The sequence below is a fragment of the Solanum lycopersicum genome, chromosome 9 (assembly GCF_036512215.1).
Source record: "Solanum lycopersicum chromosome 9, SLM_r2.1".
Lineage (NCBI taxonomy): Eukaryota > Viridiplantae > Streptophyta > Magnoliopsida > Solanales > Solanaceae > Solanum > Solanum lycopersicum.
This window is the reverse complement of record NC_090808.1, coordinates 67,940,450-67,964,901: the sequence shown is the minus strand read 5'-3', so window position 1 is coordinate 67,964,901 and position 24,452 is coordinate 67,940,450. Positions and strand designations below refer to the sequence as shown.

The window sequence follows — 24,452 nt, the reverse complement described above, 5'->3', positions numbered from 1 at the left end:
CAATTTTTTGAAAAAATAAAATATACGCAAATCACCTTATAATTTAATCTATTTCTCTTAAACTTTTTTTGGGACCAATTAGAATGATGTCAATTTTAACTCTGAAATCAAAATTGTTTCTTATGATTTATTTAAATCTTTAATTATGTCATAATTAATCATGATTGTACCTAAATAATATGATTATGTTTTCCATCTACTTTTTTATCATCAATCATGATTTTACCTAAATAATATGATCATATTTTCTATCTACTTTTTTATCATAAAAAGGACATCCATACAATTAAGTTTAATAATATTAATATATTAATATACATCAACTAAAAAGGGCAAAAGATATGGAATCTCATGTAGCAACTAGAAACAAAACATACTTATATCCTTTATCTTTGGATTTTAGTAATTTTATCGATAACAATAATATTCTCAATGAAAATTCACGAAATAGAGACTCAAAGAGATTTGAATATACATGAATTTATTATTATCTCGTGAAGGTTAAAAAGTTATTTTCAAAAGATCATGTACTTAAATATTGTAATTTTATCATATTATTACGTAATGTTATCAACATAATTTTCTTACACTGAAACACATCAGAACTTCGATGTTAAGATGTTTTAGCTATAGAAGTGATAGAATATTGTTGTTCCTATAAAACATGGTGACTAATTGATAATTACTCTTTCATATACTATTTAATCAGTGATCTTGAATTCTCGAGCTTGAGAACTGACTTCTGATGAGTATGAAATTGTCTTTGTTAAGAAACGTTTTATTCCTATGTGGATATCAAACACTTGATAAAAGATTATATATGTATTATAAATTATCTGATTTGTATTTTTATATCATTAGGTAGTACTTAAACTCTAATTTTTTTATTAAAAAAAAAAAACGCAAAGTGGTCCATGAAACTATAACATGATAATTTCATATATATAGGGCTTCTATTATTTCAATTATATGCATTAGAGTAAAGTTTTTTGTTCTTGTATTTATCAAAAATGGATGAAGTAAAACTCCATGGAACATCTTATAATTTGTTTACTTATAGGGTTATTTGGGCTTTAAAGCTAAAAGGAATACCATTTGAGTATATAGAAGAAGAACATTCAAATAATGGCTCTTTAATTATGAAATATAATCCAGTTTTTAAGAGATTTCCAATTCTTTTTCATGGTGAAAAAGTAATTTCTGAATCTATGGTGATTATTGAATATATTGAAGATACTTGGCCTCAAAATCCACTTCTTCCTATTGATCCTCTTGATAGATCCATTGCAAGATTTTGGGTTAAATTTGCTGGAGATAAGGTATGTCTTTTCATTTCGATACTCGTTTTAGAGCTAAACTAATCTGTTTGCAATATTTGATTGATCGATCACAATTCTATATATTCCATTTGACTATAGATGTTTTCAGTGAATTCATTAGAGGAACGTTTCCGATAAAAATTGTTTGTTCTTGCATATCCCTACTGTTTTTTCCAAATTAATCCCGCGGATACATATAATTCAGAAGAATATGTGAGTGATTCATACACATCATATCTTTCCTTTATCAAGGTTTTCAACCAATTGATATTTTTTCACAAATAATTGAAATTCAATTTCTTGATCTGTATCTTCAATTTTTAATTGGCATATCAATTTCATGAAAGTTTGACTTTAGAAAGTAACCTTTAAATAGATAATAGTAAAATATTTCGATTATGCCTGTATATCAAAAAGAATTTTACTTTAGAAGGTAACTTTTGCGGTATATAATATCAAAATAATTCAATATATATCAAAGAAACAATTCTATTATACCTACATATCAAAGAAAACATGAGGTTGTTACTTCAACAAGGTAATTTATCTTACCTAATATCGATGTGACACAACATTTTTTAAAAAAAAAATCACGATGATCGAAAATGAGATACTAATTAGATTTCATTTTCTGCGTTGTATCAACGTAAGGTGAGTTGTTGTTGACGTAGTCGTACTCACATAAGAAAAATATGATCCTTAACTTGGCGTTAATTGATAATTATGACCTTTAACTTTGGATATACACTTGCCAGACACTTAAACTTGTATAAAAAATTGATCAAATGAATACATTAGTCCTACATGACACCCTACAAGACAATTTTGTACTATACGTGGCATTTTACGTGTATTATGCCATGTAGGACACTTGTGTCCACTTGTTCTTATAAAAGTTGGAGGGCATTGTTCGTTGACGTCAAGTTAAAGGTCATGTTTATGTACTATCACTAAGAAAAAATTATATTTTTTGGCATCCTACATATGTTGTTCTTGGGATACGATCATATTTAATATTTCTCGTGATGTTTATTATAAACTTAAAGTTAGATAATCGTCTGTAAAACTAAATTATCTAGTTAAATTTTAAATCGATCTGTATCAATTATATTGTCATATAGGGTGCATGTGTCGGGACAATGTATTACACAAGTGGTGAAAAACAAGAAAAGGCCATCAAAGAAACAATGGAAATGCTCAAAATCATTGAAGAACAAGCCTTTATTGAAGATGAAGAAAATATTTTTTTTGGTGGTGAGAAAATTGGGATTGTGGACTTGGCTTTTGGAGTAATTCCTCATTGGCTTGAAATTATTGAAGATATTATTGGTGTGAAATTATTGGAACCTAATTTATTTCCTAATTTATTAAATTGGGTACAAAATTTCAAAGAAGAACAAATCATCAAAGAGAATCTCCCTAATTATGATGAAATGTTTGTGTTTTTAAAGAATCAAAGAGAGATGATATTGTCATCTTCTTGAAATTTTTAATTTGTCAAACTATGTAATAAATAATTACTTTCTCCGTTTTAATATGTTTGTTAAGTTATTATTTTAATAAAAATATTTTTCTTTGATTATTATTTTTTTCGAACATCTCCTAAATATTTTGAATCATTTGTACTCATCATCCTATAATTCAATAGAAAATAAGCAACTAGTCAAAATTCAAACTTTTACAAAAAAAAAAAAAAGAATTAATCAAATTTAATCCTCAGAGTAGGAAAAATATTTTATTGAACTAACAACCATCTACCTACCCAATAGAAAATGAAAGAAAAAGAAAAAAAAAGGATAAAATATAATTAGAAGAAGAGTTTAAATATATGATTAATTGAGTTAGCTGTATATAACTAGATTCGAGAGTTTATAAAAAATAATATATTTATCTTCTCAAAAGATAAAAAAAAATTAAAATTTAGATACATTTTATCTTCTGTATGCCTCAATTATAATGATGATGGAGTAAGTCTACGTACTCTTTGAATAAAATTGATAATAAATTCATAAATAACTACTAATATTTATTATAGTATAAGAAAAAAAATGTACATTAGTCAAAACTTCCTCTTAAAAAAATTTCAAAACTTTCTTGTTGATCAAGCATAACATTTCTTTAAAATGACACTAAATGATGAAGAAAATTAAAGAAATGGATCAAGATTTGAAGCTCCATGGATCATGGGCAAGTCCATATTCATTAAGAATAATATGGGCTCTTAAATTAAAGGGCTTATTATATGAATATATAGAAGAAGATCTTGCAAATAAAAGTGATTTGCTTTTGAAATATAATCCTATTTTCAAGAAAATTCCAATTCTTGTTCATGATGGAAAACCAATTTGTGAATCTATGATCATTCTTGAATATCTTGATCAAATATGGCCAAATCAATATCCATTGTTACCTATTGATTCTTATCAAAGAGCTTTGGCTAGGTTTTGGGTGAATTATTTTGAACAAAAGGTAAGATTCATTTCCATCTAAGGTGTGTGCTTACACAGAATCGTTACTCTGCCCTGTCTCATATTAGTTGTCATGTTTCATTTCTTGATAAGTACATTTCAGTAGACATAAATTCAAAATCCTGAATATATACGAGTTCTAGATTCTAAAAAAGACAATTTAATGATTCTTGATAAGTTATTTTATATTTATATTAAGTAAATTTATTAACACACTAAATAAAAAAAAATTCACTATAATAATTATAAGTGTATTTTTTTTTCAAATCCATTTCCCATTTATTTTTAGTGACAAATTTTATCTTTTAAAAATCTTTTTGCAGAGTGTATCTCTTTGGATGATATTTAGATCAAAAGGGGAAGAACAAGAAAAGGCAGTGAAGGACAGCTTGGAAATGTTGAAAATTATAGAAGAAAATGCTTTTAAAAATCAGAAAAATAATATATTTTTTATTGGAGGAAAAATTGGGATAGTGGATATATCTTTTGGATGGATTTGTCATTGGCTTAAAATTATAGAAGATGTTGGAGGTGTCAAATTAATTGAAGAAAATTCATTTCCTAATTTGCAAAATTGGATGAAAAAATTCAAAGAAGTACCTTTGATAAAAGAAAGTCTACCTAATCACCAAAAATTGTTTTTGCCTTTTAAACTCATAAGAGACATGTTGTTAGCATCTTGATTTTTGTTGAACAAATTGTATGAAAATAAATAAATGAACTTGCTTATGTTTTACGTTGCTGGTTGCAAGTTCGAATAGAAATTTAAAGAGAGTCGTAGTAAATTGATGACTAATGTATAATTAAGTAATTTTATATCGAATCTGGTTTATTTGGGATTGAGACATAAGTATTGTTGTCGTATTTGGTGTTGGTGTTGTTATATGTGTGTGTATGGACATGTTCTATAGTTAAAATTTGATTTATTTCTTTGATAATTGTGGTATTCGGTTCAATTTGAACTTAATTCAATTAATTTTATAGAATATTTAAGATAAGAAGAGGCTGATATTTTAAATATAAGATCTTAAGATTCTCAACCAACTTTATTGATTGATCATTAGGCCTCATTCTTAATTACTAAATGAAAATATAATTTTCTATGACATATTACTACACTATAATGTAATAATTTGTACAATGTATATATACAACTTGAATTATTCCATAGTATAAGTTTCAAATAGCTTTCTTATGGTCAATTGAAAATTGTCTTGTTTCAAATAATTTTTTCTAGATTTTCAAATCATTTTGTATAGTTGTCTATTAACGTATGTCATCCTTAATAGTTAATTACTATCAATTAAAATTACCTATATTTAGAATTGTCAATATGGGCTAGCCCACCCCATCCGGACTAATCCATACAGGCTTTTACATTTTACGGGTTAGGTCGAGCTAACTTATTTTTGGCGTGGGCCAGAAAATGATCGGCCCAACCCACAAGTACGTGGTCTACAGGCTTGACAGGTCAACCCACTTTTTTAAAAAAATTATATATTTTTTATAATATTAAATTAAATTTTAAATTATAATTTAAAATATTGTCATAAATATCGACGAAACAATATTACATGATGTTAATGTTAGTACTTGTTAATCAAATTAAAATAAAATTATTTTTATAATATTTATTAGAAATAATTATAGAGACCTCCATGTTTTGCTCTATAACACTCACCTCCCCTTTGATTTACAATATTACGTCTACCTCCCTTATTTTCATTTACTTGTAACCATTCTTTAAACCTATTTAAAATAAATATAAATTAATATAGATTTGACAATTTTACTCTTTTTTATATAAATTTCTTCTTATTAATAAATATTATATAAAAAATAATTTATTTAACAAATACTTTAAAATAAATTAACACAAAAACTTGTTTTTTAAACCAACAAAGATCAAAGTCTTCAACTAAGCTGACTTACATTCTCACCAAATATTAAATCTTTATCTCTATTTCACATTTACCAATTCACGTAAATTTTCCCCCCACAATAACCCATCATTTTTCGATAACAATTTCTTCAAATAGAAGACAAAATTGAACTTCCCATGAAAGAAATTCGACAAGAACGATAAGATTTTTCTAGTTAAACATTTACACAAGCGAAAAAGTAACATGAACCAACGAATAAAGATAAATCATTGAAAATTAGATCTAAACATTCATATATAAGGGTAAATTAGGCAAATCTAAATTAATTTATATTTATTTAAATAGGTTTAAAAATGGTTACAAGAAAATGAAATTAGGGGAGGTAGACGTAATATCGTAAACCACAAGGAAGGTGAGTGTTATAGAGCGAAGCATGGAGGGAGGTCTCTGAAATTATCTCTATTTATTAAGGGTTTTTTTTCAAGTAAAAGTATAAATATATAGATAAAAATATTAACCTAATTATTTTTAATTTGGACTCTCTTCAATTATATAAATTTTAATATTATATTATATTTTTTAATTATAATATAATATAATTAAAATGGGCGTCAAAAATCTTAGCCCAACCCTATTAAATCCCGGATTAGGCCAAGCCGATCCAGCGGACCTAGTCCATATTAACGGTTCTACCTATATTTATAGTTAAAGTAAGAAAATCAATAAATTAGACATATATTATTATTATTATTCATATTAATAAATAGAAAATTATTAGTCAAAAAATCTAATTTATGACCTTTTTGACTTAAGAGTCCTAAATAAATAAATAAAATTCCAAACAAGCTCTCTATGAAACAACTATAAATAAGGGTGTATACTAGAGAAGATAAAATAATAATAAAAAAATTGATTATAAGAATTTGAGTTCTCTTTCAATGGAAATTAGTTTTTCTTCCTTATTGTTTTTATCATTTTTGTTATTTTTTCATCAAACAAATGCTATTACTGTCCATATAGTTGATGGTATTGCAAAAAATGATCCCCAATTGATATTTCGCTGTAAATCTCATAAAGACGATCTCGGAACGCATCATCCCAAATTCAACGATGATTTTCATTTCTCGTTCAAAAAAGATTTTTTTTTCGAGACGGTGTTCTTTTGTCATTTCTGGTGGGGTAAAAAAAATATCTCATTTGAAGTGTATAGAGAAACTGGAGCTTGTGGGCATGAAACAGGAGGATCTAACAAAGGAATATGTTATTGGTTAGTTAAAGAAGACGGTTTTTATTTTGCTATCAATGACAATCCTCCTCCATCTTCTTTTGTTAGACAATTTGGTTGGTAAAAAAATTAATGTAATTTAATATTTGTTATCTAATTACATTATGAAATGAAAAAAGAAATTTATTATGACTATGACAATTCTTATAGTGGCTCTATTTCATTTTAATTAATTAAATATGTTTTGCGATTCATCAAAATGATCGAGAGATTGAAATTTTGATATTATGAATATAGTTGAGTTATTAAGGATAGAATTAATTTATAATTGAGATGCGGTTCTCCTCGTCGCATCATCTCCTCTTAGTCAATCAACTAAGAATTAAATTATGTCGTATGAATTTCCTTTTTATTTTTTCCCTCCGTCTTAAATGTCTTTTTCTTGCCTATTAAAGACGTCTTTCAGTGAATTTTTGTGTTGCTATTGATCTATTTCTTTTTTAATCCATGTAATAATCACGAAATATTGAATCATCATTCTCATATAGATAGTCATCTATTTCGAATCAAACATCAGATTACTCTGAAACCATATTTATAAAACATGTGCTTCTTCACCTAGTGTTTTGGTTACGACTGAAATCTAAATGTAAGATTTTAAAATTCTTAATAGACTTCATTGATCATTAAGTCACGCCCTTAATATACAAAATAGAATAAATAATTTGCTATTACATGTTACTATGCTACAATGTAATAGTATTGTTCAATGTATACAACTTAGAACTATTTCATAGTATAATTTTTAAACAACTTTATAATCAATCGAAAATTATATTGTTCTAATAAAATTGTCTAGATTTCAAAATCATTAAGGATAATCAATTTATCATCATAATTAATTAGAGTGTGTTTGGATTAATTTAAAAGTTAATTAAATTTATTTTTTTATTTTTTATTTAAAAGTAATTTCAGTTTGAATTTTTTATTTTTGACTTAAAAATTATTAAGTTTGAATTTTTATTTTTTGACTTAACAGTCATGTAAATTTGACTTTTTATTTTTTGACTTAACAATTATTTGAGTTCGATTTTTTATTTTTTGACTTAGAAATTATTTAAGTTTGACTTTTTATTTTTTGACTTAACAGTCATGTAAGTTTGACTTTTATTTTTTGACTTGACAATCATTTAAGTTGACTTTTATTTTTTTACTTAAAATTATTTAAATTTGACTTTTTATTTTTTGACTTAAAAATTATTTAAGTTTGACTTTTTATTTTTTGACTTAACAGTCATGTAAGTTTGCCTTTTTTTTTTTGACTTGACAATCATTTAAGTTCGACTTTTATTTTTTTACTTAAAAATTATTTAAGTTTGACTTTTTATTTTTTGACTTGACAATCATTTAAGTTCGACTTTTTATTTTTTTACTTAAAAATTATTTAAGTTTGACTTCTTCTTTTTTTAATTTAAAAACTATTTTCTTAAATTAATCAAAAGGGATCTTATAATCTATGTCATCCCAATCTCATACTCCCTCCGTCCGGTATTATTTTTGTCATGGTTTCTATTTTTGAGTCAAACTATAAAAATTTTGACTAACATTTTAAGATATATTTTTTCATCATATTAATATGCAAAAAATTGTAATTTATAGTACTTTGCATATAATTTTAGAATATCTAATTTTTTAAAAAAATAATATTGAATTAATGTGATCTAATTTAACTTTAAAAATTAGTCAAATTAACTTTCAAAAAACGTAATATGACAAATAATTCCAGATGGACGGAGGGACTAGTTACAATCAATTAAAGCTACCTAGACTATTAGAGAGAAAAGTAGAATATGAAACACAAATTACTATCCATATTATTAATTGAAGATTATCTAACTAACATAGTTCATTAGTACCCAAAATGCTTTAAAAAAAAAAAAACATTAGTCAAAAAATCTAATGAATGAGTTTTGACTTATGAGTCAAAAAAAAACTATTATAAATAAAGGTGTTTACTAGAGAAGACAAAATAAACATTGAACTAATTATAAAAGTATGAGTTCTCTTTCAATGAAAAATAGTTTTTCTTTCTTCTTGTTTTTATCAATTTTATTATTTGTTCAACAAACAAATGCTATTACTTGTCATATAGTTGATGGTATTCAAAAAAATTATCCTCAAATAAAATTTCATTGTGCATCTGGAGACAACGATCTTGGGATACATTATCCTAAATTCAACGATGACTTTCATTTCAAGTTCAAATCAGGTTTCTTTCGTGAGACGGTATTCTTTTGTCATTTTTGGTGGGGTACAAAAGATGCTAGATTTGAAGTGTATAGAGATAGTGGAAATTGTGGTGCTGATGGAGGATATGATTCAAAAACATGTTATTGGGTAATTAAAGAAGACGGTTTTTATTTTGCTCCCAAATATAATCCTCCTCCATCTGAGTTGGTTAAAAAATATGGTTGGTAAAAATTAATGTAATTTAATTTAGTAATACTCATGATATGAAAACAATTACTTTTATTTTCACTTTCAAAATTATTCGCAATCAAAATTTAGTGATTAAAAACATACAATTATTTTTATTATGTTCAAGCCTATATGTTAGAGTCAAGAACATTTAATAGTTTTAACCATATAAAACTATGAATAGAAAAGGACTAAAATAAGAGTCATTAATAGATTTAATTTAATAAAGTATTAGTATCATTGACCCTAATACTTTATAGATGAGGACATAGTATAATATGATAATTGATACGAAGACTAATATAATTTAGTTCCAAAAAAAATATGAAATAATAATAAAAAATGGATATTTTTTCTAAACTTCGTTAAGTCTATCTACTCATTCGTTTCAAATTATAGTTTATAGTTTTGAGGTCGTACTTTTAAGATACATGTGTGGTAAAATATTTCAAATCTAATATCTACTGATTTCGTCATTTTTATGATTCAAAGAATTCGTAATTACACGACAATTAACACAAACATCACGTATAGCAAACACTATAAAACATCCTAAAACGTGAAGAATATTGTATAAACTGATTGAATAAATTAATTCATTTTTATATACAAATATTTATTTTGGCTAATATTTGAACTGATGTACAATTTTTCCAAGGGAATTTTCTCATACATCGATTCAAAAATAACTTAATTATACTCCATATCTATAGTTTGTTAATTATGATTCGTAGCTACATGTTAGAGGGAGGAGAGAGTCGAGCTAGAGAGGACAAATAGTTGAATTGTATATGTGTATTTGTTGGATTGTGTATGTAAATTTGTCAAATAATCATATATATATATAACTGGTATACATATATACTTGTATATCCGGCGAGCGAGAGACGAAAAGGAAGAGAGAGGAGAGAGATGAAACAAGAGGGAAAGAGAACGGTGAGAGATGAACTGTATATGTATATTTATCAGATAATTCTATATATGTAACTGATATACATATGTATATGTATATCTGGCAAGCGAGATTAAGATACAGAGGAGAGCGGAAAGCAAGATTGAGAGAAAGAGGAGATAGGTGAGCGGGAGAAGGCAGAGATGTGAATTATATATGTATATTTATCGAATTATATGTGCATATCTATCAAATAATTGTTATATATATGTAAAAAGAAAGAGGTATACATATATATTTGTATATCTGGCGAGCGAGATTGGGAGAAGAAGGAGAGACGAGTGAGAGAGGGCAGAGAGCGGTGAGAGATGAATTGTATATGTATATTCGTCAGGGTAATTCTATATATGTAAGTGATTTACATATGTCTTTGTATATCTGACAAGCAAGATTGAGAGAGGGAAGAAAGATACAAGCGAGATCGAGAGAAGTAGGTGAGAGGAGAGAGCCGAGAGAGACTAGTTATATTTGTAGATATGTTAGATAATTGTATATAGAGAAACTTACATAAATATACTACAAAAAATATAAATTTACCATTTATATCAATAATTTTTCTGTCACTTATCACTTTTAACACATTTATAATATACTTTTAATTCATATTACAAAAATAATTTATTATTCACATATAATATAAGTTTTATTGATAGATAATACATTTATCACACATTTTAATACACTTATAATACAATGTGTCAACTTCTTACCAAACAAGCATAATATTTTTTTTAAAAAAATAGTGTAATACATATATATTTCATATTTAATTCACTTTTCATATATATTACAGATTTAATATAGTATCACTATAAATAAACAATATCGATAAAATCAATAATTATTTATTTTAAAAGACATTCATACAAGTAATTTTTCCTTGTATATACTGTGTATAATTTGTATTTGTGTACTTATAAGTGATGTATTTACAACTAAAATGTAGTTTTAAGCCTAATTAATGAATATTAGCTAATAAATTAGTATATATTTAGTTATCCGTGTAATTTTTATATTAATTAATTATGATTTTGATTTGAAATTTTTTTTTCTTTTCTTTAAAAAGTACACGTGTCAGCCCATTAAACCTCACCCCACGTCATTGCTGTAACTGCAGGTGGGTATAACAAATAAATATATATATATATATAATGTAAATAAATAACAGTATTAAAAAATAAAAATAAAATACAAAAATAGGTAACAGAAATTTAAATTTTTAATGCTGTAATTTTACAGAAAAAGAAAAAAAAAGGTTTTTTTTTTATTTCTTCTTCTTCGATCTCATCAGATCCCCTGTTTCTGAATCGAATTTAGGGCTTTTTTTTCGCCCCATTTTCTCCGAAAGTTCAATTTTGGCCCGTTAATTACTCGGATTTTTATCCGTTTTACTCCGAAAATTGAGGATTATGATTTTTTTTTTTTTGTATACAAAAACATTTTTTTGTATATGAAATGAAATGTAGATTGATTGATCTGTTTTTTATAGGAGAATTTTGGGGCTTATTTTTAGGGTTTTTTTGGATGAGGATTTAAGGGGAAAGATTTGATTTTTTTGAGGATTTTGGATGGCGTCAGCTCAGGTACTAAAAAAGCAAGAGCATTTGCAAGCTGGGAAAAAGAAGGTAATTGGGTTTTGTTTGAATTATGGAGAAAGGGTTTGTTTTGGTTTGGTTGAGTTTAGTTTGTTTGCTAAGTAATACTTCTATTTAACTCCTTGATAATGTTAATGAACTTCTGAAAAAAGGTTTTGTTTTGTTTTGGTTGAATTTAATGTATTTACTTGAATTTTTGCTAATTAATAGTTCTATTGAACTGGTTTGGAATGTTATGAGCTGAGTTCTACTGGGAATGTTAGTAGTTGAGTTGCTTGGCTACCTGAACTTTTGGGAGCTTGATTTCCACCTTTTGAAATCTATTACTTTTAAGAAATATAGCTGAATTCTAGGTGGAATCGTAGTAGCTTAGTTAGTTGACTAGCTGGACGTTTGTGGGTTTGATTCCCCACCTTGTAATCCCCTCCTGTTTTCCCTTAATGAAAGAAAAAGAGCTGAATTCTATTTTTGGAGAAGGTTTCAAATGGATGGCATTCTACTCAGAGTTAGAAATAATGAGTGGTTGTTATTTGTAGAGTCTTTTGAATTGTTATAAATACCTTTAGATAGTTATTATCTAGTCGAAGTGATGGACGGACTCCCCATGTATTTTGAAGAATGTGAAGAAAAAAATTGTGGCGCACTGTCTATTTTATCCTTAATCATCCCTGAACAAGAATTACTGCTTGAATTTTGATTTGTGAACTCGATCTGTAATCAAGATGGGAATGGTATGGCCTCATCCTCACCCCATCAGTAAATATTAGTATTTTACTTGGAGGTGATCTCATGTATGAAGTTAAAACACATCAAGATTTAGGTTTGAGGTTGAAGATTCCCGGTAGTTGAATAATTTCTGGAGTTTCAAGTTTTATAGATAGTTCTATTCAAGTGGGGCTACGGCGAAAGATCACTGCCTAGATCTTCTTCCATAGGGGCAGTGCTTATATGTCTTAATACTTGAACGAATCTAGCATGAAATGAGCTTATTATGTCAATAAGATACTTCACCTTAGTAAAAAAACAAAAAAACCACTAGGTGATGCTTTACAGATGGCCTGGTTGTACAGAGATTTGATTATTTCAGGCTTGTATTTACCCAAAAACTCTGAAACATACAATCAGGTAAAGCTGGTCAAGGACTAATTCAGAAGATAGCAAACCAGTGAGTATGATCTGAAGCATATCTTAGTTCTGATCAATCTGATCTTTTTAGGTAGAAGTGAACATTAGCAAATATCAGTGTGTTGAGAATTGAGATAGCTTTTTTTATGCTTATCTCTAGCTGTATAGATTACAATAAGTAACAACAGGTATATTTTCAGGGCATCTTCTATTGAAGCACTTGTTAACATAGGTAGAAGATATCAAACCAGTGAGTCTGATTTGAAGCATATCTTAGTTCTAATTAATCTGATCTATTTAGGTAGAAGTGAACATTAGCCGAAATCAGTGTGTTGAGAATTGTGATAGTTGTTTTTATGGTTATCTCTAGCTGTATAGTTTACAATAACTAACAACAGGTATTATTTTAGGGCATGCTCTAATGAAGCACTTGTTAACATAGGATTTGAACTTGCAAAACATAGACATTTGTCAGTGCAAAGATTTTACTATGTTGGGCTGACTGGTCTCGAGGTACTTCTTTTCTTCCTTAAGTGCAACCAAAGGTGGTATCCTAGGCTGCCACATCGGTGCTGATATATTTTGGAAGCACATTGATGCTGATTCTTTTGAAAGATCGCTCCTTAAACAATTTGAATACTTGGATTATCCGCACTGGCAATTCCCATCTTTAAGGAATCTGGTTCATACCCCGGTAGTGGAAATATCCTTTCTCGAGAAGGGTTCTTTGGAAACAACCTCTCTCCCTTCATGAGATAGGGATAAGGTCTGTGTAGACTGTATACTCTACCTTCTCCATACCCCACTTGTGAGATTTCATGGGTATTTGTTGTTGTTGTTGTTGTTGTATTTCCTTTTTTTTTTCTTTCTTTTTTTAATATTGTGACATCAAGAACTCCTAAGAAATTATGTAGGTGTTGCCAACATGTTGTAGCATACTGCTAAAGTTATGTTTATCATCATAAGATGTTACGAACCTCTAAATTAATCTTCTTGTATAGTGAAGTAGGTTGTAGGATACTCCCTTTTTGCTTTGTCTTTTCTTTTGATTTCACTAAGTTGCAATTGCCTTGTCTTACTAATGAATATCACCCGGTTTTGCTCCTTATAAAATTTGGTGCACTCCTTATTTATCTGATACTTCTGCAACTGTATCATTTGCAGCTAGAGGAATTTCGTAAGAAGAGAGCAGCAGAGAAGGCTAAAAAGACAACTTCAAATACTCAACAGCTTGCCTCTGATGGAGGCGTTGATAATCGGCATTCAGGAAATGAACACACTAAAACTAAGGACTCCAGTGGAGCTGCTACATCTGATGCTGTTGGCAGATCTGTTCTAGAGCCATCCGAAATACATGCTAAGCATGATTTTGCGAAGCCTGATCTTACCCAGAAGTCTGATCTAATTTTTCCTAGTGATTCTAGAACTGGTGCTACGCCTAGTTTGCACGAATACTATGATGATGCTGTTGTTATAGCCAACAGTTATGATTCTGGTTCTTCCATCTCAGCATTGTCTCATTTAGAAAATAAAGGGTCTAGAAGTGATGAGAATCTCAAGGTTTCTCAAACAGCAAGTGATACTTATGACAACAATGGGAAGAGGGAGAGTGATGGGGCCTTAGAAAGTGTTCCATTCGGGTTTGCGACTAACCACTCTACAGCCACTTTTCCTCCATTCCTCAATCATGACAGAACTTCCAGTCATTTCACTTATGATGATATGGGTAAACACATATCAGAGGAGAGCCATGCTAAGGATCTTTCTGTAACTAACGATGGTACTTCTCGTGCTTTTCCGGCTAATGTATCACCTTCAAATCCATTTGGGTCTCGTGACGACAAACCACGTTATACAGATCCCTGGGCTAGTGACATGACTTCCGCTTCCTATGGTGATAAATTTTTTGTTAACATCTGTTCTGTTCATCTAAGTTGTGCATTTGAGGGATCTTCGTACGCATAATATCTTTTTCTCCTTTTTTCCGTTCTTCTATGGTTTTTTTGACCCAGCTGACTGATTAGTGTATGCACTATTTATTTAAACCAATTTGATGGTGCACAATCTAATATATATATCTTCTATGTTTTGTAGATTATGTGCCTGGTGCTACCACTGTCACACAATTTTATCCTGAAGTTGGGAGAAATGTTGCTGGTGTGGGATCTAATAATTTTGTAGTGCCTGATAAAGGATACAGCCAGTTAAACAGCTCTGCTCTTCACTCAACTAAAACTTCTTCTTGGACATCGGACTCCAAGTATGATGGTTTTAGTTTTGATGCTAGAAGTTCTTCTAGTTACTCACAGATGTCCCCGCCCACAGCTGGGGCGACTGGGAGGAGAACTCCCTCTTTCCTTGATTCCATGAACATTTCAAAAGTCTCTGCTGCATCCCCTCCCTCAATCGGATCAGTTACTACAGACACATATGACTCAATGGCTTACCCTAGGGACACTCTGGGTTTATCAAGTTCTGAGAACTTAACAAATTCTTCAAAAAATTCTGGTAATGGGACTGTTCTGTACAAGCATGCTGTTGAGAAAGATATGGGCAATTTGGACAACAGACATCCATTTTATTCACAGAAGCAAAATGAAGATTTTGCTGCGTTAGAACAGGTATTTTTACATCTTCTGCAGAGTATGCACAGTGTTGTCTTAAGCCCTGAAGCAAGGCACGGAACTTGTTGAGCACTTCGCCTCGCTTTGTGGGCACTTCAGTGTTGTCATCAATGCTCTATGGCATGCTTTTCCATGCCCAAGTAGTGTAATCCTGAAGATGTGACACTAATCAATTGATATTTCTCTTTATCTAGTTTTTTCAATTTCTTTGTCCATAGATTTATTATTCATGCTTGTTGGACTACACATGCATATTTGTACTTTTTCTTCATTTGTGCCTTTTTCCAATGAAGCCCCCAAAGGACCTTAGAGTTTTTTTGGGCTTTTCGATTTTGATAACACTGGGTATACACTATACAATTGTGGAACGCCCATTTAACTACAAAAATTCAGTCTGCTATTGATGGAAGAAAGAAACAAATAAGACTGACGTCTGGTTTTTTTCCTTAGATTAAAAAATTTATGAAAACACAAAAACAATATACGTTATTCTCAAGGTTGTCTTTTGGAGTAATAAACATATGATCTCTATTTAATAGAAGACTTAAAGTTTTAGAGAATTTTCTAAAATAGCTTACACTCTCTAACGTGTGTAAATAATCCAGCCACTTCAAGAGATTCATTGTCTAGATCTTTGTTAATTTGTACCTTGTCATATATGTGGTAGGTGCAAGTAGCAAATTTGGGTCCTGCTACGAAACCAGGTTGGTATTCAAGTGGGGAAGGCTGGAGGAGTGAGGCCATTACCTATCGAACTTTCTAAATTAAATACGACGGTTTTGTCGATTATTTTAAAAATATATGCATACATATTTAGTCTGTGCATGTACAATTTAAGCTGAAAAAAGAGAAATGATATCGGTATGTTCAATGTCTTGAAAAGGTAACTTGATGTGAACTGAACGCTGCCCAATTGTTTCTCTTCTTTGATTGTGAAATATAGAATGTCCTGTGTGTTTATAAAGGTAAAAGAGTTTTTTGTACACTGATCAGTTACAAATAATAAAAGGACATCTTTGTCACTTCATTCAGATAATACTGTCAAGATTTATGAAAATCCCACATATTTGTTTAATTTTTGTTCCAGATGGAGAATGGTCCCATGCATTTGTACATGTCTAGCGGTTATGGAGCTAAAAAAAAAGAGAGGATAGTCATTTATGATGTATACTAATAATTAGAGCACACTTATCTTCATCTTTCAGATGATATCCTAAATCACAAATGGTATCCTCCATTTCCATAGAGGGGTGGGCTGCCTATCAAAATACTGGGACATGCATAACACATATTTGTCAGGATGTAGATTGTGTAATAGGATCTTTAGTGGTACACACTAACATGCTTTATGCTTATTTTCCACAGCATATTGAAGATTTAACACAAGAGAAGTTCTCTCTACAACGTGCTCTTGAGGCTTCGCGAACTCTAGCAGAGTCTCTGGCGGCTGAAAATTCAACTTTGACAGATAGTTATAATCAACAGGTATACTGCTGTTCGTAAATATGCATTTTTTCAAAACTATAAAAAGTTAACCGACTTCTTCTGATGATAATCTTTACAGCAATTATTTTTTGCATTTTTATTGTTAATCATAATGCATTACTAAACAATTACATGTCATCTTCTTAGTTTTCTGGTAGACGTATCTAATGATTATTTTATTACTGGTCTTTTCCTGCATTTGTTGTAAATCCTAGATTTATTATCAAAGGATTATTGTACCGTTGTTAGGTACTAACACAGAATAAGGACCGGTGTTACATAGCTGAGCAATTACTTAGTTACCTAGCCAGCCTAAAAAAAATTACTTAGTTACCTATTGAAACTAAGTGGTGTAAAGAAGTGTTGATCATAAAATTTGGAAAAAGATGGATGATAATAGCTCCTCCTCATCCCAAAGTGCGCTGCTCCTAGGTGTGCAACACTAAGTAGGAGTCCACATCAACTTATGAGTTACATTCTCCTTTTAGTTCTGCCGTAGTTCTTACGTGTGCTTTTGTTTCTTATTTTTTTTATAGATTTACATGACATGTTCATATGGCAGGCCTCTCCTTGAAGTTCTTCATACTTTTTTTAGTGATGTGTCCTTATGAAAGTGAACTGCTGTATTTCTTTTGCAGGGAAGTTTTGTTGGCCAACTAAAAGCTGAGATGGAGAGGTTGCAAGAGGAGATTAAAGCCCATCTGGTTTGTAGTTTGCACAATCTTGCTCCTTACCCCTAGCTATACAGTATTACCTAATCTGCATTTTCCTTTTGTAAACTCTTGTGGCACTTCTGGATGTTCTGTTTCTGCAACATATTTGTACTTTTGGAAGTTGTATATGATGACTAGGATTTATTTATCAATTTTGTAAGGACTTGCATTTATTTCTCATCCAGCACCTCTTAAAGTTTTGTTTTGTTCTCTATGATTTATTAAGAAATATTACTGGTCTATTCATTTTGGGATTGTTGATGTGACTTCGTAAAACATTAACACCTGGCACTATAATGAGTGGAAGAGAACTAGTTGAAAGACATTTTTTGTCTTCTAAATAGACATGAATTGCTAACTTTTACGTAAAGTTAGAAGATGAAGCAATACATATCTGGATCTTCCATTTCTTTACAGCATGCTTATTTTTTTCTTACTGTGGTGTGTGCAATAGTACTACTTATGTATCTTACTTTCCTTTTAAGTCTCTTACAAAAGAATATCACTTTTTATATTTAGTGCTCCTCGTGTTTCAATTTGTTTGTTCTGCTTCCTTTTTAGTCCCTTTAAAAAAGAATGTCTCTTTCCTACTCTTTAATCCGAACTTTCCACATGCCATGTAAGAACACTAGACTAAAGGATATTTTGGTACATTCAACATATCTTTAGTTTAAGATCAAAAGATTTAAAAGTCTTATTTACTTTTTAAAACTCCATGCCAAGCCAAAACCAGACAAACAAATTGAAACGAGGGAGTAACATGTTATTTCCAATATCCCATATAACATGTTTAAGATCACACGATTCAAATGTGATTTTTGTACATCACCCACATCTTTAGTTTACTCTCTTTCTGTATCCGGAAACTTTTTAATTTTGAACTTTCCATTCTGTGGTATGGATTGTAACCTTCCATAAATTTCCCATTTGTCACGCAACGATGGAACCTTGCTTTAACCGTACTTAAAATGCTTTTTTAGCCATAGAAGTGCTATGTGATATTTTAAGTTCATAAGTTCTAAGGATACTTTTGATAAGTTCTCTTTCTTTCTTAACCTATTTTCCCAGTCAAGACCAACATATAAAATGAACCCGAGAGAGTCTTTATCAATTTGTTACTTTTCTTTACTCAAATTGCCCTCTTAAAAGATCCATTCATGATTAAACCTTAGTGCTTGGTTCTGTCCTTTTCTTTGATCTGTCTTTATTTTTACCATCTCATTGTCTGACATTTGGTCTGGCAAGTGGTAACGGATTCTCTAACTGATTATAATTGGTTCACTTGTTTTAAATTTTGTCCGAGGCATACTTGTTTAGGTGTCTATAAAATCCTGTTGAAGGATGTAATTAATCACGTCGCTTATCAAAAGATGTATTTGATCATCTAAACTCCGATTACAGATATTTCTAGGATTGTTTGGACAAGGTTTCTGGAACTGTATGTTGTACTAATTTTATTTATTGGAATTAGTTTAGATGAGTTGTCATATATACATGGAAAGTCACGTTCTTCTTTCTTTCTATCAATTTTTGTAATTAGATGACTGGATGAGTCAGTCGTTATCAGTATTTCTTTAGTTTGATGTATGTGATTTGCTTTCTTGGTTGAATTCAATGAAAACCAGAGTGAGCTTGAAGCCGTGAAAATGGAATATGCGAATGTACAATTGGAATGTAATGCTGCTGATGAGCGTGCCAAGTTATTGGCTTCTGAAGTGATTGGCTTGGAAGAGAAGGTAATTAAATGCAGTATTCTCGTCTGTTGACCAAAATAATTTCGTAGGAATGTCTATACCAGAATAATTGTCAGGCATGTAGTGAGTTTATTAATTTTAATCCTACATGTAGTTATCCTCTTTGTTACTGGTTTCACATTTAAATTTGAAAGTTGTTCAACTTGATTACCATATATCATAGATTGAATCAGTGTAATGTCATTTACATTTTAAAATTATAAGTTAGTGAGAGTCGAGTGTATAAATAAGTTAACCAGATTGATCCGTGAGATAAGGAATTATAGACTCTGTATTCACCATCAGTTGTTTGGTTTTGAGCTATAAGTCGGATTTGAGATGTCAAACCAGTGTTTTCCTGTTCCTTTTGGGTAAGTGGATGTTGGTTCTTTTTTTCGTTTTTCCTTTTTCGTGTTGCCAGCAAAATATGAACAGTCACTTTTGTGCCTGTTCTTTCTTTTTATTTTTCCCATTCTGTTTGAGACTCTTTTATCGGTCAGATCTTTTTTCTTTTTTAAATTTGTTAATGAGATAGATTATCTTTTCTGCTCTTTATATTTTTGTTTAAAATATTTTGTAGGCACTTCGTCTAAGATCTAATGAGCTTAAGCTGGAGAAAGAATTGGAGAAGTCACAAGCTGAAATGTCTTCTTACAAGTATGTTTGAGGCTAGACTGTAAATTAATCAAGGCTGTCATGTGCCCATGCAACTCTGTTCTGGTTATAGTTGTCCTTTTATTCTATATTCTGTTTTTCTCCTTCCTGTCCTTTTGACATCACACCCTTTTAGAGTGGGCATGACTCTTTTCTTTTTGGTTTAAGAGGGAGGTGACTTGTGTGGCTTAATTGCTTCTTGGAGATGTAAGTACAAATAGTTTTATGAATATGAAAAGGATGTGCCAAATGGCAGCAGAATGTATTGCTTTTAGTTATGATACCTTTAAAAGATTTGTGGCTCTGAAAGTAAGTAGTTGGGAATCATATTGAGTAGTTGCATGTACACAAGCTCATACTAATTTGGCATAAAAGTTTTAGCATTGATGTAATGTGCGTGAATGAATATCAGAATAAAAAAATTAAATCTTATTCTCGTTAAACTGCAGATTTCTGTTGGGATGTGTTTTTATCTCATCCAACTTTCTCTATCTTCTTGCAGAAAGAAAATCGCAAGCCTTGAAAAAGATCGTCAAGATCTGCAATCAACAATCGATGCTTTAAAGGAAGGTAAGATATGGTTATATCTGCTTGTGCCTAGAGAAAAGGGTGGTTTGCGTTTTTCATGAGATGTGTCATTTTTGCAATTTTTCCATTTTCACTGCCTTAAAGTTTCTTAAATAAGCATCCCAGGCTTGATAAAAACATCCAACTATCAGAAATGAAATCAATGATTCCTCTCTGTTTCTCTATTGTCTTCTTCTAAACAGAAAAGAAGCTCTTGCAATCCAAATTCCTAATAGCTTCTGCTAATGGAAAGTCAGTTGATCCTAGCAGGAATATGCCTACAAAAATAGATGTATCAACTTCTACAGAGGATCTCCGTATGTATTTCAGATTTCTCAAATTACTGCGACATATTGTTTTTCAGTTTTTTTTTAAAAATTATCTTTTGCTTTATATATATTCATAGAATTCAATTTGTGTCCATTCAGGTGAAGATAATATTGCAAGTGGCACCATAAATGATACTAATTTGGTTGGTATTGATGGCCCCACCACATCTTCCCTGCCCGATTTTGGACAGTTTAGTCTCGGAAGTTTGTCACCAGCCATTCCTCCAGATCAGATTAGGATGATCCAAAACATTAATACATTAATTTCTGAGGTAGCATGATATCCTTGAGACTGATCATTTTCTGCTCCCTCTAATTTTGTCCCATCATCTTTGTTCCCTTAAAAATCAAGGCATATTTATTAACTAATAACTAAAATATTGCACTACTTGGAATGACTACAGTTAGCCTTGGAGAAAGACGAATTAACAAAAGCCCTGTCAGTTGAATCATCTCAGTGCTCTACATTGAAGGTAACTTGAACTCATGTGCTAGACAGCAACATCATTCTAATCGGCTTCACTTTTTTTGTGTGTAGTTAAGATCTTCACCTGGAACTTTGGATTTCTTTCTGTTTCCCTTTGTATCTTTGAGTAAACTACAAATGCATAGTTGGACATGGTTTCTTTGGTCATATATGGATGTCTAATTTCTAAATAGCCATCCCCTACAACATGCTCAGACATTCTTCTTAATATCCGGCCAGCTTTGTTGTAGTGTTAGCAATAGAAGTCTCCTTGCATAAGTTTTCTTGATCTTCACAGCTAGTTTGAAGGCGGATACTAATAGTTCTTCTCTCTTTATAATTGTCTTGGGGGATTTGCCTTTCTGTTCATTTTGGGTATAAAGGAGTTAAACAAGGACTTAACTCGGAAGCTTGAAGTTCAAACACAAAGATTGGAGCTTTTAACTGCTCAAAGCATGGCAAATGATAACAGCCAAGCAAGACAACCAGATGCGGTATCTGTACATGACAATATGCCATATTCTGATGAGAATATGCCATATGCTGATGAAGGAGATGAGGTAATTTGACATATCTTGCTCTGTAAGGCTTTAACTGATATGGCTTCTAATTTACTGCTTTTGGAGTGCTAATAAAATGCCAACCTTTTAAAAATCTTTTGTTGCCTTTCTACTTACAAATTAATAGTTCTGCACTTCTGCTGTTACCTTTTTTTAGCAAATGGAACTTCAAGTTTCAGTAAGAGGGGACACAATAAATGACAAGGCCTTTATTCTCTAGGCTGCTCTACGCAAAGGCTATTTTGTTCACTTGAAACTGTAACTATTGCACTAGATCTGCTCATATGCGCTGACCTAGTATGGCCCTGCTTGCACGGTGGTGCATATTGCCAAGCTGATAGTATCCAGTTTGATTAGTTTGGTGATTGTTGTAATCTCTCCTTCTGTTCATTTTTCTCTTTTGCTTCTCGTTTTGATCAGGTGGTGGAACGGGTATTGGGATGGATCATGAAACTATTTCCTGGAGGGCCACCAAGACGACGAACTAGCAAGCTTCTTTAATCTCCATGGCAAGCGAACAATGATGAGTTATCCCTGCGAAAAGCTGGTCTTTTTCTTCTCTCCAGCCCTGCATTTTTGTAGCCAAACGGAGTCTGGATTTTGTACATTATCCATGGTTTATACACACACATTGCATTCTTTTCCCCCAGAAGAAGCAAATTGTATCTAAGAGGCATTTTGGAAGATGGAATAGCTGTTCTCGACAGTTTTGGCAATAAAACATGACCGTGTTGTTTACAAGAGAATTCGTTTATCAAACATTGTAATGAAGATCAAGATGTGTTTTAGTTGTCAATCATGAGAGAAAAAAACTTCAAATGTTTCTTACTTTTCATGTGGAAATGATGTTTAGATCTTTTGACATTGTATTCCTTGTGTTGTATTTGTTGAAAGCTGGGGCTTAAGAAAAGCCCAATATATCAAAAAGATGATTTTGGCTGTCCTTTGAGCTTTTAGCAACCATTTTTTTTCTTTGGTCTTTCTATTTACTGCCTCGTGAAAGATAGAGAGACTGTTTCTGATAGACCCTCGATCAAAGTAACCTATATGAACGATAGTATGAAAAGAAAATACAAGTCATAAAAAAATGTAAAAAGTTGAAGATATAAGATACCAGGCGAGTAATACTAATGTCGATAAGAGAAATTAGACAATGCTTGATTACGTACTGACCTTCCTCTTCATATTCTCTTTTCTAGATTATTTATTCAATAAACTATAGGAGTCTAGGTGTGTCAATCATCTCTCTCCGGTAACTTTTTCGGCCTATCTCTATCTTTCTTGAGACTCCCCACAAGTCAATATCTTACGCCTTCTCTTCACTCCCCTTTTGTCTAGAATATCTGCATTTCTAATTTTATCTTTCTTAGTATGCTCGTTCATACATCCATCTCAGCATACTAATTTCTGTTACTTTCAGCTTTTGAACGTACAAATTTGATACTGATCAACACTTCTTTTCATACAACATTAGCTAATCAAATATCCACTTTATAAAACTTACACTTATCACTCCAATATATTTCATTTCTTTACATATTAGTTATAAAGCAAAATTAAGTATTAATTGTATGTTTTGATTTTTCTTAGAAATATATTTAGATTTTATATTTATGACAACAATGTGGCACATTGTCATTGTATAGTAATCTTCCTTTGTTTTTATTATTTTATGAAGCAACACTGCTTGCTGGGCTCAATAACATGGGCTTGTAACCCAAGTGGGGGCATTAGTGTGGTGGAATGTTGGGCTGGTCATCCAAATGGTTGGGCTTATATCTGGCCTGCCCTATCGAAGTACAGAGTTGGGCCTTGTGGTCCAATCGAAGGAGTGGGCTGCTATTTCCTAAAGCGGAACGGACTGCGTGAGGTTGGTTTCACAGAGCAACGAATAGTTCCTGCTCTAAGCGTTGGAAGGATAGCACGTCGATGCCTTCCGAGTCCCAGAATCGTCAGATGGGCTGCTCCACTTTTTGGTCTATAAAACCATTTTTTCATTCGAATGTATTTTGAATCTCCCTAGTGAGAATTCTAATTTCGACGATATCTTTTCTTCCATAGAAAAACAACTTATATCTAAGAGATGTTAATGTTTTGAGTAAATATTTCATGTACCCAAATGTGGCAACCAACGAGTAAATTACTACTTTATGAAAATGCTTCTCAAGGAAATAATTACCACAATAAATCTAAAAATATTTACTCCATATTCATATTTGCTTGAGCTTCACGTGTATCATAATTTAAATTCGTTTATATCTTTTATCTTGGTTTTC

General features: G+C 30.8%; 1 protein-coding gene, 1 long non-coding RNA gene and 1 other non-coding gene across 4 annotated transcripts; all 3 read left to right on the top strand.

The window, feature by feature from the left end:
• Positions 1 to 859: 859 nt before the first annotated feature.
• Positions 860 to 2,904, top strand: LOC101250053 (uncharacterized). The gene is made up of 2 exons (XR_011211667.1): positions 860 to 1,319; positions 2,441 to 2,904. It is a non-coding gene; the product is annotated as an uncharacterized lncRNA (long non-coding RNA).
• Positions 2,905 to 3,361: 457 nt separating this feature from the next.
• Positions 3,362 to 4,637, top strand: LOC101249765 (uncharacterized). Its single transcript, XR_011211680.1, has 2 exons — positions 3,362 to 3,788; positions 4,111 to 4,637. It is a non-coding gene; the product is annotated as an uncharacterized protein (transcript).
• A 6,855-nt stretch (positions 4,638 to 11,492) lies between these two features.
• On the top strand, positions 11,493 to 23,119 carry LOC101249494 (protein BLISTER). Of its 2 annotated transcripts, none has more exons than XM_004247757.5 (13): positions 11,493 to 11,950; positions 14,210 to 14,939; positions 15,140 to 15,666; positions 17,035 to 17,154; positions 17,793 to 17,858; positions 19,493 to 19,603; positions 20,181 to 20,257; positions 20,757 to 20,824; positions 21,025 to 21,138; positions 21,250 to 21,422; positions 21,555 to 21,623; positions 22,000 to 22,176; positions 22,597 to 23,119. In XM_004247757.5, the coding sequence occupies exons 1-13, from the start codon at positions 11,894 to 11,896 to the stop codon at positions 22,675 to 22,677; spliced, it is 2,370 nt and encodes a 789-aa protein (XP_004247805.1). In that variant the 5' UTR covers positions 11,493 to 11,893; the 3' UTR covers positions 22,678 to 23,119. The 2 variants fall into 2 exon arrangements, with proteins under 2 accessions (XP_004247805.1, XP_010326803.1); XM_010328501.4 differs by having other exon boundaries at positions 11,495 to 11,950; positions 14,210 to 14,825.
• Positions 23,120 to 24,452: the final 1,333 nt, after the last annotated feature.